The 20,253-nt window shown below is 32.8% G+C and overlaps 1 protein-coding gene across 1 annotated transcript in view; it reads right to left on the bottom strand.

Annotated features, from left to right (window-relative positions):
- Window positions 1–5,928: 5,928 nt before the first annotated feature.
- The window catches only part of LOC126878712 (inosine-5'-monophosphate dehydrogenase), a 123,314-nt gene continuing 108,989 nt past the window's right edge, over window positions 5,929–20,253 (bottom strand). The window contains exon 9 of the mRNA XM_050641577.1: window positions 5,929–16,212. Coding sequence (XP_050497534.1) covers window positions 16,107–16,212 — 106 coding nt within the window. The 3' untranslated portion in view covers window positions 5,929–16,106. The remainder of the gene's footprint in view (window positions 16,213–20,253) is intronic.

Here is a 20,253-nt window from a genome sequence, read left to right on the forward strand (position 1 = left end):
TAAAATACCTTTTTATAATAATAAATTTTTTATAATAATATACTTTTTCTTTCTCGCCGTAGCACGTCCCACACTCTGCCGTGTGTTGGCTCGGGCTTTGTGCAGATATGTGTGTCTCGGCCTTAATTATCATGCCAGGGCAGAAATTTGAACATTTTCGTGCTTGTTTAACAATATAATTTATGTATGAATGAAATATATACCATCCCCGAAGTATTTACATAAGTGTTTGATACCTAAATTATGACCATTTTTAATATAAAGTAAAAATATAAATAGATAGCCAGACAAATTGCTGAGAAAGTACTGGAATATAATAAACCTGCATTTATGTGCTTTATAGATCTGACTAAAATCTTCGATTGTGTCAGATTAGAAGATGTGATAAGATTGCTAAAGGACAAAAATCAGCCAAACAAGATGATAAGGATAATTAAAGGCATTAACACGAAGAACAAAACCAGAATAAAAGTCGAGAATGAACTAACATCGGAAATAGAAATCAACTCGAGAATCAGACAAGAGGATAGCTTGAGCCCATTTCTTTTTAATTTAGTAATGGACAAAATCATAGAAGACATTAAAAGTACACGAAAAGATGTAAGATGGCAGAAAAACAAATAAAAATCATCTGTTATGCTGACGACGCAATCTTAATCTCCGGTAACGAGGAAAACCTACATCGAATGGCACAAACTTTCAATACAGTGCCCAAGAGCTACAGCATGAAAATATCAACAGCTAAGACAAAATCCCTGGTAGTGTTAAGGGAACCCATAAGATGCAAAATAGTAATTAACAACGAACTAATTGAACAAGTCTCGAATTCGAATATCTGGTAGTCGAAATATGTAATTATGGAGATGTTAAAGAGAGCGCTTCAAACAGATACAATCCAACGGTATACAAAGCGTCAGGTTGATAGGATCACCAATCAGAGTAAATGAGAGAGAAGTCGAAACCATATGTAAACAGTTGAAGAATGGCAAATCACCGGGCCCAGGAAATATAGCTCCGGAACTCATCAAATATGGACCTAAAGTTTTAATTAAGCGGCTAAGACAACTTTTCCAGCAATGCTTGAATAACCATGAAATACCTAAAGAATGGAAAGAGTCACATCTGAGCACTATCCACAAAAAGGGAGATAAATCAAAACCTGAAAACTATAGAGGAATTGCAGTCACTAGTAGTATCAGCAGAATATATGGAAAACTTATTAAAAATCGAATAGAAGAAGAATACCAAAATATGGAAGCCGAAGAACAGGCTGGTTTTCGCGCAGGTCGATCTACAATAGATCATGTTTTCTCCATTACTCAGATAATTGAAAAGAAAGTTGCTCGTGGCCAAGAAGTCCATCTGATGTTTGTAGACCTTAGAAAAGCGTATGATAGTGTCCCGCTGGTTAAATTATGGGAGGCACTGGAGAAAACAAATGTAAATATAGAATTGGTTGAAGCCGTAAAAACGTTGTACTACCAACAAACAACAAGAATTAAAACGGGAAATCTCATAACACCTGGATTCACAGTAACTAAAGGACTGAGGCAAGGATGCTGTATCTCACCAACACTATTCAAAATATACCTCGAAGCAGCACTCAACAAATGGAAGAAAAAATGTACGAATATGGGCATACCACTAACGGACTCAACTTTGTACACGCTGTGCTTTGCGGATGACCAGGTGATCATCGCACAGGACCCTGAAGATCTTAGTTACATGATGAGAAAACTATTAGAAGAGTTTACAGAGTGGGGCCTAGAAGTGAATATGGAAAAAACTGAATACATGAGTATCGGAGGAGAACAACATAGCCTCCGAGTAGAGGAAAATCAAGAAATAAAATTATGTGAAGACTACAAATACCTGGGAGTAAAGATCACTCAAGACGGAAAATTAGATGCAGCTATTAAGGAACGAAATATACAGGGGAGGAAAGGCATATCCTTACTAAACAGCGTACTGTGGGATAAAAATATTTCTAAGGAGAATAAAAAAAGAATATATAACACTATAATAAAAAGCATCACAACATATGGATGCGAAGTTTGGCCCCTAAAAGACGGAACAGAGAAAATGCTTAGAGCAACAGAAATGGACTTCTGGCGCCGTTCAGCGGGAATATCTAGACGCGACAGAATAACAAACGAGAGAGTCCGAGAAATCATAGGGGTTACACATACTATTGTTGACGACATCAGGACGAAACAACTCAGCTGGTACGGACACGTAAGGAGAATGCCGGAGAATAGAATACCAAGACAAATCCTCGAATGGCAACCAAGAGGAAGGCGCAGACCAGGAAGACCTAGAAGAAGTTGGAGAGAAGGAGTTGATAGAGAAATCAGGGACAGAGAACTCGAGGACGATCTATGGAATGACAGAACGAGATGGAGATTGGAAATCGGAAGACGTCGAAGAACGTTGTAAACCGATATTATATATATAAAGAGAGCGTCCGAAAGCAAGCGAATAAAGCCAATTACGTGTCAGGATGTCTGAGGGATGTCATCTGGAGAAATAAGATACGAGCCTGGAAGGGAAAGTACGCATATACCAATCATGTGTAAGACCGATCATGATGTACGCGATAGAAACAAGATGTGATACAGCAGAAAGCAAGAGGATACTGAGAACATCAGAAATATGAGAACATTGAGGTCAATAACTGGGAAAACACTGAGAGACCGAATACCAAACGACAGAATAAGAGATCTCTATAACATACAAGACATAGTACGGTGGGAAAGACAGAGAAGACGAGAATGGAATCAGCATGTGACGAGAATGGACAGCGAAGGAATAGCCCGTATAGCCAGAGATTCAAGCCAACAGGCAAGAGACCAATAGGAAGGAACTTTAAAAGGTGGCGAGATAGCTGGCAATCAATATCACAGCTATGAATAAAAGCTCACAATCGGTTAAGAACAGGTCAAGAGGCCTAATATAAGAAGAGAAATATAAATGAGGTTTTAAAAGGCATGTTTCATATGGTCTTGTTCAAACCATGGACCTTTTAAGCCTATCAAGGAAACTTATCGTAACTCGCTGGATTAGGTTAAGGTGCGTATAGATATGCGCTTTCGTGTATTGTATCGATATACCAAGAAACAACTGGAACACCAGGATCAAATAAAAACCTAAACAGGAAGGAACATCGAAAACTAGTTTAGGTACTTTAGGTCAAAAGAAATTTTAGTTTCAAGAAATTTTTAGGTACTTTAGAAATACAAATTTCAAGTGAAGAAAAGAATAGGGTACAAAATGGGCGATAGAGAGAAAAAAATACTCTCTTACGCTGATGACACCGTATTAGTAGCAGAGTGCGAAGACGACCTACAAATATTACTGCACGAATTCAACATTAACACAAAAGAAATGAATATGAAAATATCAGCACAAAAAAACAAAAAGCTTAGTAATAGCCACAGAACCAATAAGATGCAAATTGGAGACAATTAAATTATACAAAAAGTGATGACTTTCAAACACCTGGGAATTAATCAGCCGACAATAATATCGAAGAAGAGGTAAAAGACCAAATAATTAAAGCCAATAGAACGGCCGGATGCCTAAACGACACAATTTGGAAAAATAAACACCTAAGAGTGGAAACAAAGGCCCAAATATATGTCAGTTATTAGGCCAGTTATGACTTACACGACCGAAAGAAGACCAGATACAAGCAAAACACAAAGACATCTGGAGACCAATGAAATGAAGATCTTGCATAGAAAAGGACTACAGGACAGGGTAAGAAGTGAGGAAATCAGACGCATATCGTCCTATTAGAGGTAAAACTCACTAAGTGCACTTTTTTGAGATTTGGACATTGTCATCAATTTGAACTCAATGCGCTACTGCCCAGCTCTGGAGAAGTCACCTGGGGCTCTAACCCTTCTAATTGCTGAGATAATTTATGGTACAATTCACTAAGTGCATTAGTGTGAATTTCGGTTTCAGGGCAAAGCTCATTAAAACTTATTATTGCACTTAGTGAGTTTTTCCTTACAATCTGGAATGCCGAATCGGTACTTAGTGATCTTTCAAACAATACTTTAGATAACATAACCTATTTTGCGATTAAGCAGGTGACTTGTGTGTTACATTGTATTGCTGAAACTGTACAAACTGTACATTATATTTGTGTGCATTATTTGTTCGGCGATTGATTAAAGAAATATGAGATTACATTTCTTTATAACCGTGATAGCTTACATAAAGGGTAACATAATCTATTTTGCAATTAAGCAGGCGACTTTTGTGGCTGTCATAAATGCCGAAAGAATTGCATTTATTTTCGAAGAACAAAACTTATTGTTCATTTTTTAAATAATGATTACTTATAATTTTTTATAGTTCGTTTGTTTGTAAGTCAGCGAAATTTTATGGAGACAAATTCATTAACAATATCCAATAATTGTGTTCAAGTACAAAGTGTAGTTAGTGAGTTTTACCTCTAATAGGATATCAATAGAAAATTGTGTTCACGGAAAAACTCATTAAGTACAAAAATTGATCTAATATGATTGTATCATAGTTCCTGTGAGGAAATATTGCCTAAAATATCATGTTATTTATTCTTTAAAGTTGCATTAAAAAATTCCAATATTCAAGTCAGGTGAATTTAAAAAACAATTTATACCTTTAAATCGATTTTTCTCCACGTTCTGAAAAGTGTAGTTAGTGAGTTTTACCTCTAATAATACGATATGTGGGGTAGACAATATAAATACCTGGGTAAAGAACACATAAGCAGGATGTCTGCATCAAGGATAGTAAGAATAACCAGGGACAAGTCACCATTAGACATAAGAAGTATAGGACGCCCAAGGAAAAGATGGAATGATAATTTAGGAACAGAATGAAGGGCACCGTTGAAGAAAAACAGGCAGTACTGCCTATATAAAAGAAAAAAAAAAGATCAAAACCGAACAAGTGACCAGTTTTAGTGGTGAATCCTCCACGAGTGAACCTGAAAGATATTTTTAGATTTAAATTTTAAAGGATAATTAACCTTTAACTACACGCGCTGGCGTACTTTGTACGCCAGATATAAGAATTCTACTGGAAATATATTTAAAAATTTAATTTTTGACCTTGCTTATTTTTCTAACCTATCACTGGAATTTGCTTTACAATTTTGTTTTAGTTTCGTTATAATCGGCGTTCTGGAAAGATCGTAATTTACATTTTATTATTTGTTGTTTCCGGTGGTGGACAATATACCCCAGGATTATATTACTATAAGTCGTAATATAAGTACATATTTTAATTGTTTTTTAGTCATTATGGCAAAAAATATATTTTTCTTTGTAAACAATACTTTTTCTCCTGTAAAAAATCACATTTAAAAAATTTTTTATTAGTAATTTTATTTATCATGGAATCCAGTTATTCCATGATTCCAGTTATAAATCCCAATGCCGCTGATGCCGAATAAGGTTTATAACAAACAACTAAGTGTATTTTTTCAAAAAAAATTAAACAAATCCGCTGTTTTTAAGTGTATTTTCTTGTGGCGTACAAAGTACGCCACGCGTGTAGTTATGTTATAACTTGATGCGCGGGTAGTTAAAGGTTAATGTTTAATCTTATTAATGCTTAATCATTGTTAACAACATACATAAATTTACATTCGTATGGGACCTCCAAAGAGAGCCATCAAGTATTTCTATGGTCGCTGCTAGTGTTCACTGGTTCGACGATTGTAGGACGTGCATCAAATACAAAAGCTGATTTCAGAATGTTTAAATCAAAATGTGTATTTACAGAAACACACAGAACATTGAAACCCAAAGTATTAAAAAATTTGTCAGAAACATATATATGCTTTACGAACTAAAAAAAAAATACTAAGTCCTTAAGTAACAGTACTCAAAAGTAAAACTTATTAGATTAACGTAATATATAAAGACGGCATCAATCTTCACTTTTTAATAGCAAATATAAAAATAACAAACAATAAAATCTTACCAATCTAACCTGACAGGTAAATATATACACGACTACTTAATAATATATCTTATCCCAATAATTAAGACATTTTGTTGAGTAATGTTAAAATATTATAAACACATTTCAATATACACATACATAAACAATCCTTACATTTTTCTGTAAACGAAGACCTCTTTTTATTACAATGAATGAGAAAACTTCTGAATGATTATTTATAAACTTATAAAAAACTGAGCCTGAATAAAATGAGTACCTTGGGTAAAACCAAGGGTAATAATAGACGGTTGAAGCGTAGCACTGGCCCTGTTACCTTCCTTGTATACCGCAAGCCCTAGATATAGCAGACTACCTTGCTATAATCCCAAAGTCGCTTTAGCTGTATAAAAACGGGAGACTACATATTATTATTTATTTTCGTATTTGTGTGTACCTTTGTACACTTCGTCATAACCCCCTTCCTCTACGAGGTCAAACGAAGTGAAAATTTGTGTCAAGTATGGTTCTTCTTCTGGTATGATATGCAGACGATACAATACTCCTTGCGGACAGCAGAGAAGGGCTGCACATTTTGGTTGATCGCACTACGCGTACGCAGTACTGCGAGAGGTATGAAATGGCCCTGAACACAAAAAAAAAACAAAAATCATGATTGTCAGTAAGAACAAGATTGAAACGAAACAATCTACGTTAAAGGACAAGTAGAGAAAGTACCCCGATGCAAGTATTTGGGATGTGAGCTAAGTGAACAATACAACCGCGGACTCGAAATAAAACGACGCTCTTTCCTTCAATAAAATGAAAACAGTGTACAGGATTTATATTAGTATTAAAAAAAAATAAGAGTAATCCATATCGATTTAGTTTTTAAAAGTCTCAAACAAATATTATTTACACGCATTGTTTTGATTTCGTAAAGTAGGTGACATTGCTTCTGCAATGTAGACCACTCGTTTTGAAAAACAACGGAGTCAGCAATTTTGTACTAATAATATTTCATGGTCACATTCAGGTATGAAATCATAACAAAACAATTACGATTTATTTATAGATACGGAGAAAGTAAAGCAGAGATTATTCATTATTCATCATTCATTATTTAGACATCAATGTCAACTCGTTACTGGCATATCTGGTGATAGCAAATAAATATACAGAGTTGGGATAAAGTATGGAACCAAGCAAATATCTTTGAAACGAAAAGAACAATATTTATGAAACTTTGCATGCAAGTAAAGTGACGCAAAAGGCATCTGATGCCATATTTTTTTTTACTACTCCACTTCCGGTTTTACCGGAAATCTCCATAGCTTATTTACTTTAAATGGGACACCCTGTATATTTTTGCAGATTTTAAAAGAACTTGTTATTTTTAATTCATACATACCAAGTTTGGAAGAAAAAACTATTAAAACAAGAAATAAATCTCTTTACAGTTAAAAAATAGGTTAATTTATTTACGTAAGACCAATGATATTAAAAATAAAAAAAAAATTTCAAATATTGAAAATGTTTGCTGTTCACCTCCTGACAACGTGCAAGCCTATAAATAAATTCGTGAGTCACTTTTTGCAAGATTTCTCCACGTATTAGTTCACATTCATCAATTATTATTCTTTGTCTCAAATCCTGCAAGCATGTTGGTCGCCTAACGCAAACACGTAATTTTAGATAACCCAAAGAAAAAAATCTAACGGGTTGAGGTCCGGAGAACGAGCGGGCCACTCTATGAATCCTCTACGTCCAATCCATGGATTTGGAAAATTCATTTCCAAAAAATGAAGATTCACCATAACCTATTATCATTAATATTTCAATACGATCTTTTCCACTTAAAAGAACCATTTTTAATACATTTTATTTCCGTCAATTAGTTCAGTAACAGTTTTATCTACTATACTAAATTCAAATAAGTCATGCAGTGCATGTAAACAACAATTTTAGTCTACAGTATAGATGGTACTCGTTTATTTCCTATTACGTTATATTAATACAAAAAATTATCTACAGACACTTTTTAACAAATTTTCTCTACCAAATTTGGTATGTATGAATTAAAAATAACAAGTTTTTTTAAAATCCGCAAAAATATATAGGGTGTCCCATTTAAATTAAATAAGTTAGGGGTATTTCCGGTGAAACGGGAAGTGGAATAGTAACAAAAAATATGACAACAGATGCTTTTTGTGTCACTGTACTTGCATGCACAGTTTCATAAATATTGTTCTTTTCGTTTCAAAGATATTTGCCTGGTTCCATACTTTATCCCAACCCAGTATGTCTGGTAATTAGTGTTCAACTGAATCAACCCCATCATCGGGGGTAACTACCGCAACCACCATAACAGTATTATGCAATGGCAAACTGGGATTAGAAATTAGAACTAGAGTATTAAGATGCTACGTATTCTCTGTTCTTTGCCAGCTTTGAGATGTGGAGCTAAATCAAGAGATGCAGAAAAATCAAGAAATGAAGAAAAGCAAAAAAGATGTTTGAAAAAATCACGTATCATCCTTTCATCAACTCTTCATCAACAAGTCATCAACTCTCACAGACTCTTCTTTTTAACGTGCTGTGCATTTCTGCGTAGGCGTTCACTGTACACTACATTGTTTTATCAGGTGAGATGTTAGATAGTCAAGATTCAATTTTTCTTGTTTTTAGCCTCTATCTTTCCTTCGCTTAGCAGTTGCTTAACACGTTGACAGACAGTGCGTCAAATGTATAAGCAAGTGTTGTGACACTATTTATGTATTTTGCATAGTAGAATAGGGAAAAATGCAACGTCTATAGACGTTGTGTCCCATTCCATCAATGGAAATTGGACGTCTATAGACGTTCTGTCCGTCAACGTGTTAAAAGTGTTTTCTAGCAAAGTACAAGTATGGGAATCTTTTATATAGTGGAAATGGGCTGTGGGCATATACACTGGGGTGCAAAATTAACCGGACACCTTAAAAATGGGTCATTTTTGATGTCTCGAATTTCCTAAACCTGTTTTCCGATTTAAGTGATCTTTTAATATGTTATAGCCTTATTCTTTAACAATATCGCTGTAATAGTATTGTTACTAAACAGTTAAATTTTCATTGTATACCGAGTGTACCAATCAAACTGTGTTTTTTTTCTCAAAGTTTGCATCACCCTGTGGAATATTCTAGCATTTATAAAATACTGAAATTAAAATCCAACAATAGCCTCATGTTTTCTCAAGATTTTGACTCATTCGCTTACATTAGACCATAAAAAAGTTAGGTACTTTAACAACTAGCCATGATTTTCATCAATACAGGGTGTTTTGAAATACGTATGGCAAACTTTAAGGGGTAATTCTGCATGAGAAAATAATGACAGTTTGCTGTATAAATGGTATGTCCGCAAATGCTTCGTTTCTGAGATAGGGGTGTTGAAATTGTTCTTACAAACTGACGATTTATTTATTGCTTTAAAACCGGTTGAGATAAGCAAATGAAATTTGGTGGGTTTTAAGACGTAGTTATTGTACATTTCTTGACATACAATTAAGAATTTAATATTCACCATTGGAGCGCATACGGGTAATATGACGGCTCATATTACCCGCATGCGCGTCAATGGTGAATATTAAATTCTTACTTGTATCTCAAAAAATGTAAAATAACTACGCCTTAAAACCCACTAAATTTCATTTGCATATCTCAACTGGTTTTAAAGCAATAAATAAATCGTCAATTTGTAAGAAAAATTTCAACACCCTCTATATCAGAAACGAAGGACATAGCAAATTGTCATTATTTTTTCATGTAGAATTACCTCTTTAAGTTTGCCATATTTATTTAAAAACACCCTGTATTGACGAAAAACATGGCTAATTGTTAAGTACCTAACTTTTTTATGGTCCAACATAAGCGAATGAATCAAACAACATAATGTTAAAAAAACATGAGGCTATGGTTGGGTTTTAATGCGAGTATTTTATACATGCTAGAATATTCCACAGGGTGATGCTAAGTTTGAGAAAAAAAAACAGTTTCATTGGTACACCCGGTATACAGTGAAAATTTACCTGTTCAGCAACAATATTATTACAGCGATATTGTTAAAGAATAAGGCTATAACATTTAAATCGGACAACAAGTCTAGGAAATGCGAGACATCAAAAATGACCCATTTTTAAGGTGTCCGGTTAATTTTGCACTCCAGTGTAGTTGTCTGGGGTTCATTCATCTGACTCTTCACTGTTCACTCATATCTGACTCATATCACTGTTCCCCGTTTTAATTTAAAAGACCCAAAACACAATAAAACAAATTTGAATGTTTGTATGGTTATCTCTTATATCATACAGGCTACATATTAATAAATGTTAATACACTCAACCAAACTTATATGGAATCATCTGATATTTTTTATTATTATAAGCGAATTTATGCTATACCCCATTCCACGAATATACCACTGTTTTGAATTATCGCGACAACCAATATTTTACTGTGCAAAATATGAATAGGGAAAGTAATTTACAAATTACATTGTTGTTTATTGGAAAAATAATTAGAGCAATTTACTTTCGTACTTCTACTGTTGGCTACCACGGTACACGTACAGACGGTATGCAGAGGCGCATCTCTCTCGCTGTTGTGACGTCACTGGTGAGGAGAATGATTTGTAAATGCATATCATTTTTAGGAGATACGTTCCAGTTTTATCGAATTTAAAATGATAGCGTCTGATTTTTTGATTAAAAATGATTATAAGATAAAATAGTTGTATGTACTATTATTATTCCTAGGGATTTAAAATTTGTCCACCTAAACGTTGTTCATTAAAAATGTATTTGAAAATTATTCTCGAGGAAATACGACAAAAAAGAATAAGCCTTGATTGTTAATTCAAGAATACTATAAATACTTTTTTGCAGTATTGTCTTAATAACATCATGAAATGTTTTCTCTTTTAAATTGCCAGGTTATTAAAAAATATTTTCAAGAAAAGAAAACATTGCAAGGAAAGAAAAAATGCAGACATTTTATAGAATACAGTGGAACCCCGATAAGTGGGCCTCTGATAACAGAGAAGTCCGGCTGTCAGGCTAACCCGGACCGATTTTCATCAGGCAAAACAAACACTTTTTCACTTTGACTGAATTTTTTTACCAAGAAATAAACAATACCGTGGAAAGATTCAAGGAAGGCGCAGCAAAGGTAGGAGAAAAATGTCCTGGCTGAGAAATCTCAGAGAATGGTTTGGATGCAGCTCAACTGAACTCTTTCGGGCTGTAGTGTCGAAAGTGAGAATAGCAATGATGATTGCCAACCTTCGTCGCGGAGATGGCACGTAAAGAAGAAGAAGAAACAATACTGTATACAACTGTACGTAATTTAGATGTACTGTGCACATGTATTTCATATTTTTGCAACAATAATGGAGTTTATCAGTAAGTATACAGTATTTTATTAATTTTTACCATATTCTCCGGCTAACCCGGATTTTCGATAAGCCGGATCGGCCACGGTCCCGATTAATCCGATTTATCGAAGTTACACTGTAATTTATTGCAAGAGAACAAAAAAAAATAAAATACTATTATATTTTAAAATTGGTTAATTTTGACATTTTCTTCTCTAGGCTCCTTTGAGCATTTTTAAACTAATTTTTCTATTTAACTCTCGTAGCCTAATATAACTTCGAGTTTTAGCGAAGTAAAGGACAACTTCGTAAGGCACTGATGTAGTTGTTATTTGTAACATTGTTATATCAGCTAATTTGTGAAAAATGTTTCCTCTTTAGATAAAGAGTTACCATGCATCTTATGGAACTCCGTCTCCAGTTTCAGAGCCACTTCCCACAAATCATCATTTGGATGTAAAAGAGAACCTCTAGAGACAGCTTGTATCCAGTCAGGGGCTCTATTCATGTCTCTATTAATGTTGAAATTAATTGTTCATCACATTCTGGAAGCTGTGACTCCTCAGTAAACGTTTCTATGTTCTTTTTATGTGCTAATGTACAACTTGAAATACTGTTTGATGATTTTATAATATCTTCAACCTCTTCTCTACGTCGTCTTTTTGTGATTCTTAGTGTTCTTTCCTCGGATTTTCGCTTTAGGTCAGTATTTGATGAGCCTCCAGGTAAGTTTAGAGTAGGTACTGAACCTTGTAGAGATTCATCAGCCTTTAAATGACGAGCATTCTTTGGAGAGTAATTCAAAGGCCTTTGTTTCAGAGGAATTTCATAATGTTTTTCTTCAAAATGTAGTGAGCAAATCGTTACTGAAAAAAGTTAAAGTTACTTATAGGTAGGTACATAAAATATATTATTATAGATATAAATATTTATTTAATACAGCTCTTTTTTTATATCTTCTTATTACTTTTTTTGATATTATATCAATTTCTTATAAATATGCATTTTAGAATTAATTCCAAACTTAACATTTTTAAATTAATTTTATCTTCTCTGTGACAAGCGATTATCCATTTTTTCGAGAAATTATCTGTCTTTGGAAAGCTGAAGTATTTTATTTTCGTACCTTTTGTATGATTACAGTTCTTGCAATTATATACGGTACAATTCGGCATTGTAAATTTATGCTAGACCCACACGATACCAAAAACAATACAAATAATAAATTAAATATTAATACGTTCAATAATGTCTAATAATAATTAAAAGTAACAAAATATATTCTCCGCTCCGTAAAACTATCAGGTGTAAAGAATTTCACAAATGCATGTAAAAATGTATCTGCAAGTCAAGTGGCAAGTGTGTGGGTTCCTCGAAGCTGACGTCGTGCGCGAAACGGACGGAATTAGGCGCCTAAATCGGCATACCGTCTGTACGTGTACCGTGGTTGGCTACCAAAATATTCGTTGTCGCGATAATCCAAAACAGTCGTATATTCGTGGAATAGCCTATAAATTAAATTTTTTTCCATCGCGTCTCTCAGGAGCCTAACTACAGGTTATAGAACCAAATCAACATAGCTGCGAGCTATTAAAGTTGGTTGGATGAAAATTAAAGGATTTTTTTACGAATAGCACACTTTTCCAATTTCCAATGTTTCAGTTTTGGTGTTGAAGACACCAATATACAACTAAAATATTTGCAAAGTAATCGAAGTAGCACAGAAAACGACAATAAATATCGTTCCCATACCACCAGATTGACAACAGATGGAATACTTTCTTTGGTTACAACTTCCCGAGATTTTCAAAAATTATAAATCATACAGGATGCCGAGGAAATTAAGATGAGAGAATTTTAAATAATTCACAACCCATCTACTCAGCGTGGTAAAAGTTCCAACAAGAAAGATTCCTTAATACTCCTACAAAAGAGTAAATGAATTAAACATGTATAAACATTTTCAATTTCTTTACAACACGAAAATGCAGCAGCTGCGTAATACTCTGGTTAAATCGGAGAGTACAGGAAGAGTCTATCTAGTTTTCCCCCTTATCAGTAGTCCCATATCCTCTTCTCTCCGATTTCCCCAGGTATCACACTTTGGGCCTTTCCGAATTGCAAAGAAAGAAATGTCACGGATGAACTACAGCCATCTACCTAAAAACAAAGTAACTTTGTTTTTTGAGCCATCTATCGAATTTGAGCCACAAAATAACTTTGTTTTTCGGTAGATGGCTCTAGTTCATCCGTGACATTTCTTTCTTTGCAATTGGGACAATTTTGCAAGGATATGGGACTACTGATGAGGGGAAAAGACCTCCGAAACCGGTATAGACTCTTCCTGCACTCTCCGATTTAACCAGAGTATTATGCAGCTGCTGGATTTTCGTGTTGCAAAGAAACTGAAAATGTTTATACAATTTTAAAATATTTACACCTACACCTATAGGCTGCAGGTTTCAAACACATAGTGATTCCATATAAGTTTGTTTAAGTATATTCTGCACTTCGTATTGCGGAAAAATAACCTGGATGAGAGGGCAGTATTTAATGCAGGATCTTAGTCTGTACAGAAAAATGTAAAGAGTGTGGGTAGAACACTTTGGATGTCTACGTAATGAGTTGACAAAATCCTGGTGGTTAGTAATGAAAATACAATGCTGACATTAATATTTTCAGACCGAAAATATCTCTAAAATGAACAAATTATACAAAAATAATGGTATCCCTGAAGTAAAAAATTATGGAGGAGCTACGACGTATGAGAAAAATAATCTTATAACGAAAAAAGGATAAAATAAAAAGTTATTACAGGAGGTATAGGTGTGGCACCTTTGATACAAAAATGAAATATGATGATAGTTATGAAATGCTCAATATTGTTATAACTAAGATATAAATTAACGTTATCGAAAACCATCCATATAATATAAAAGAAAACTTAAAAATATGTAATAAAGAAATCGAATTTGCTATTTTTACGAGAAATTAACTACAATTGTAGTTTAAAATGTTTATTTTGACGTTTCGATTTCCACTTCGGAAATCGTTCAAAAAACAATATATAAAATTTAAATATATATTTTTTATTTAATAATAAATTTAAAACTAAAATTGTGGTTCATTCCCAGTAAAAATAGTAAGATGTATTAAGATGCCACAAGAAAATAGCTTCATAACAATATCGCACCTCCGCTCAGCGAGTCATAACTCAAAAAATTTTAAAATCGGTTTTATTGCACCAACAGTTTAATAAAACTATAAACTCCTATCTCACAAAGTGGCATGTCTGTGGGTCAAGTATTTATCTTTAGATGACACTAGTTTCATTATACGATTATCCAAAATCAACGACGCACCGAACACAAACAGTGTCACATATCGACTTGTGCAAAGCATTTGTCCATCTAAGATGTGTATAAAGCGTCGTTTGTCGAGTTAAGACAGTATATGTGATTACTTTATTCAAAACAATCTGCGTATGTGCTCAAGAAAAGTGACACATTTATCACTTATTTCTTTCTTTTTGCAGTATTTTGTATTTAAAGTTACTTCATTAAAAAGTACAAGTCTGTTAACCAGATAATAATAATTTCTGTCACGTATATTCTGTACTTCAAGTGTCACTTTTGATAAATAATATTTCGTAAATTTTTCGTTATTTTATCTGTATAGTGTCACTCAAACTCAAAATTTTTTTTTAAATATTTTTAATGTACCTACTTAATACTCTATTTTATAGAGCTTCAAAAACCATTATAACTGACTACAATAGTTATTATTCTAATTTTAATAGTTTTTGAATTAAACCCGAAAATGTTGTAGGACAAACTTTAAACGTCGTTTTCTCGAAATTTTGCTTTTTTGACTTATGACATTCTTTGAGCGGAGGTGCAATATAAAGAAATAGAACCAAAACAAAATAGATAAAAAGATAAAATTAAACTGGTAAAGAAAAAATGGAATAAAAGTAAACAAATAATAAACCGAAAAATTTATTTTTTTTAAATAAATGATTGCAATAAATGGTACTGATTTGAAGTTGACAGCTAAGTTGTGTCTATTCAACAAAATCATTTTAGATAAGTAGTTTAAATAACCCTTTTATAACACTAACTTAAAGGGATTATGGAAAGACTTAAGTTAAAAAATGAATGACACTATTAGATCTTGGGCCCACACGGTACCTGGGTACTTGGGGGGGCGGTACCCTTAAAATTTTGTCGGGCAATATTACCAGTCAATTGTAACTATTTTTATCAAACAATCCTACAAAAATCAGCTGTGAGGGTATAAATTTTATGACTCTATGATGCGTGACCCCCCCCCCCCCCAAATGGAGGGAACACTATGGAGTCAAATTATGATTTTTTGCAGGAGTGTTGGATAAAAATACTTATAATTTAATGGTAATATTGTCCCACAAATTTTTAAGGGTACTCCAGTTGTCGAACGTACCAAAGCTTAGAACTAAATAGAAAACTTGTCCAACTGGACATGGATAACAATAAAAAGAGTCTCATGTGGAAGGTAATATTTTTTTAAGTGTGGGCTCAAGTTCTATACTGAAAAACAGACTCAACAGTTATTCAGACTCTGAAATTCACCTAAAAATTGTAATTTACTATAATTAATCATATTCTAATATAAAATACTTAACAAGATAAAGTAATATAATGAGGAATCTTTCTCCTCCGTATAATTTGTTGTACAAAATGTAGTTTGAAACCTATGGAAGATTATTGGAATTGTTAGAACAATCTTTTTTCGTATGAAAACAGGCTGTGCACGTTTCCTTCTGCTTGGGCAGAATGTGTTCTTAATTCAAACCGAAGTTGGCCAGTATACATGCTGTCCCTGAAATATAAATACAAAAATAAATATGGGCATTATTATACAGTAGTGTTTAAAAAAACGGTTTTTTTAATCGATGGAAAAACCTGTTTTTTTCAAAAAATCCGGTTCGAATCGGAAAAATGTATGTTTGCTATTTATTTAATGTAATATAACTACATATAATGTTATCATTAAGTACAAAATAATCATCAAAAACAGGATTTTTCTCAAGATCTCTTTTATGGAAAGTTGCAGAAAAAATAGACTGCCAATCATTAGTGTGGTAGCAAGGTCTTTGCCTTAACCAGCCCTTGCAACCTGTTGCTGTACGTTTGCTTCAGTTGGTACCAACTTCCTCTGGATTTGAAAGAAATTGGTCATCATTTGAACACATACACTCAAAAAAGAGGAATAGACTTACAAATCCCCGAGTTGGAAAACTTGTTGCAATTCGCAGTAATTTCGGGTGAAAATGTTGCAGGAAAAAAATGACAATGATGATTCGAATACTACCTATATTATAAAAGCCACATCACTCTAAGTGGAATTTGGTGAAGGTGAAGACTTACAAACATACACTGACCGGCACGAAAAACGGGCACCCCGCAAAATGGGCCATTTTTGATGTCTCGAATTTCCTAAACCTGTTGTCCGATTTAAGCGATTTTTTTAATATATTGTAGCCTTATTCTTTAACAATATCGCTGTAATAATATTGCTGCTAGATAGGTAAATTGCCATATTGTATACCGGGTGTACCAATCAAACTGTGTGTTTTTTTTTTCAAATTTCATCACACCCTGTGGAATATTATGTTGGATAATAAAAAAGTTAGGTACTTTAACAACTAGCCATGTTCTTCATCAATGCAGGGTGTTTCTAAATAAGTGTAACAAACTTCAAGGAGTGATTCTGCATGAAAAATAATGACCGTTTGCTTTATAAACATATGTCCGCAAATTTTATGTTTCCGAGATACGGGATATTGAATTTTTTTCTTACAAACTGACGATTTATTTATTGTTCTAAAAACCGGTACAGATATGCAAATGAAATTTGGCAGGTTTTAAGGGGTAGTTATTGCACATTTTTTGACATACAATTAAGAATTTTATATTCACCATTGGCTTGCATACGGGTAATATTACCAGTCATATTACCCGTATGCACGCCAGTGGAGAATATGAAATTCCTAATTGCACGTCAAAAAATGCGCAATAACTGTCTCTTAAAACCTATCAAATTTCATCTGCATAGCTCAACCGGTTTTAGAGCAATAAATAAATCATCAGCTTGTAAGAAAAAAATCAACATCCCGTATCTCGGAAACGAAGCATTTGCGGACATATGTTTATAAAGCAAACTGTCATTATTTTTTATGCAGAATTACCTCTTAAATTGTATCGCACTTGTTTAGAAACACCCTGTATTTTTTTTTATTATCCAACATAAGCGAACGAATCAAAAAACAAAATTTTAAGAAAATCTGAGGCTATCGTTGGGTTTTAATTTCAGTATTTTATAAATCCCATGAATATTCCTCAGGGTGTGTAGACCAGGGCGCATCTGTAAAAATATTAGTACATTTGGACGTTGAGAGGTGACTCAAATTTTTTTGCAGAAATTATTTGAAAATAAATCAAATAATAATATTTGAGTTATCCTCCCACTCAAAATTGTCCGGAACATTGTTTAAATAATCAAAATGTCAAAATATGAAGGAAAAATTCGATTTTTTTATTGGTTTTTTGATTATAACTTTAAAACTATTCATTTCTGAGAAAACTTGTACTGACATAAAAGTTGCGTAATTAAATTTCCTACAACAAAGAATTGGTTAAAAATTTACAAACTAGTCACCCTTGTTGCAAAATAGCAATAATTGCGAAAAAACCATGCAAAAACAAGTATTCGCATTTTACGTTTTTCAACCATTTACGCTACACTTAGGACCTTCATATTTTACACAGAAAAACTCTATGATATAGTAAAACAACGCTGCAAATTTCATTAAGATTGGTTTAATAGATTTTGCAAAATAAATTTTGCAATCCAGCTTTCGCAAAAAAAATTCATTTTTTTTAAATGTTGCAGGACTAAAATTAAAGCAGATAGCAAGTTGAAGTTTTTTTGCTTATAGAAGTGTACTGTACTTTTCATTTGCAATTTGCAAAATTAAAATCGATTAATTACCACGGCGTCAGGAAATTTTTTAAATAAACATTAATTTTTGGTGCTACGCGCAGGACAGCGGTGTTCGATTCACACAAGTTGATTTCCACCAAAATTGCTTCCAATCTTTATCTAATATATTATTTTCTTACTCTATATTTTGTTGTATTTTAATATTTTAATTCCACAAATATCAAACTAATTTCATTATTGTTTGTGAAATATTGTTTAAACAATTGCATATGTTTAAAAATAATAAACTTTTATTCTCTAAGTTAAAATATATGAAAGAAAGTTTTTGCTAAAAAAGTATTATTTCAAAAGATAGAGTATGTGTTTTTATTTTGCAATAAACAAATTTATTTATTTATATCGAAATGTAATAAAAATTAAAATGTATCAATCATTATCAAAGGTCATTGGAATGCCCAATCAGAGAAAACTATCCGCTGTCCTGCGCGTAGCACCAATAATTAATGTTTATTTAAAAAAATTCCTGACGCCGTGGTAGTTAATCGATTTTAATTTTGCAAATTGCAAATGAAATTTACAGTACACTTCTATACGCAAAAAAAATTTTAACTTGCTATCTGCTTTATTTTCAGTCCTGTAACATTTTGAAAAAATGATTTTTTTTTTGCGAAAGCTGGATTGCAAAATTTATTTTGCAAAATCTACTTAACCGATCTTAATGAAATTTACAGTATTGTTTTACTGTATCATAATGTTTTTCTGGGTGAAATATGATGGTCCTAAGTGTAGCATAAATGGTTGAAAAACGTAAAATGCGAATACTTGTTTTTGTATGATTTTTTCGCAATTATTGCTATTTTGCAACAAGGGTGACTATGTTTTTAATTTTTAACCAATTTTATATTGTAGGAAATTTAATTACGCAACTTTTATGTTAGTACAACTTTTCTCGGAAATGAATACTTTTAAAGTTATAATCAAAAAACGAAGAAAAAAATCGAATTTTTCCTTCATTTTTTGACATTTTAATTATTTAAACAATATTCCGGACCTTTTTGAGAGGGAGGATAACTCAAATATTATTATTTGAGTTATTTTCAAGCAATTTCTGCAAAAAAATTTGAGTCACCTCTCAACGTCCAAATGTACTAATATTTTTACAGATGCGCCCTGGTCTATCTGGAGTTTCCAATTTTATCGTAAGTACATTTTAATTTAACCCTAATTTATATGAAATCCTTATTTTCCTTTGTCTATGGTTAGTGTAGTTAGCTATCTTTGATTCTCGGCTTTTTTTGGGTTTATTTATGTGTGTTGAGAAAACTTTGTATTTTCATAGATTTATAATTACGATAGTGTGTAGGATAGAACTTTGTATTTTCATATTTTGTTTATACAGTCGGTAATAACTTTCATTAAATAATTAAGTGTACCCAGTTTTCTATTTTATGTAGTAGGATCTTGCTTTCTGAAGTTGGATTATTTAAGCAAGTAAAAAAATTTATTTCGATTTTTTTTACTAACCTCGTTTTCTACTTTGAAATACATTTGTATGTTTAACCAAAATAACTATTTTTCATAAAGAAAAATAAGGATTTCATATAAAGGGCCTAGCCGAGTAAGATGATGAAAAGTGCCCCCAACTCGATTCGAATTCCATATAGGTCACCGTTTAGCATATACATATAGTGAAACTAACTTTCTGAAATTTTTAGCCCCCTAGGAGGTCATGTGACCCACCTAGAGCCTAATTAGGCTTTTTAAGTTTTTATTTTTTATCTCAGCCGCATCGAGAACTAGCGAAAAACTTTAAATAAAAAAGTTATAAACTTTAAAAAGTTCTGTCCGAAATTTTTTTTTTTTTAATTTTTGGCGGAAGATTTAAATTTTAGAACGATTTTAATATTTTAAATGAGT

This window comes from Diabrotica virgifera, chromosome 10 (assembly GCF_917563875.1).
Source record: "Diabrotica virgifera virgifera chromosome 10, PGI_DIABVI_V3a".
NCBI lineage: Eukaryota > Metazoa > Arthropoda > Insecta > Coleoptera > Chrysomelidae > Diabrotica > Diabrotica virgifera.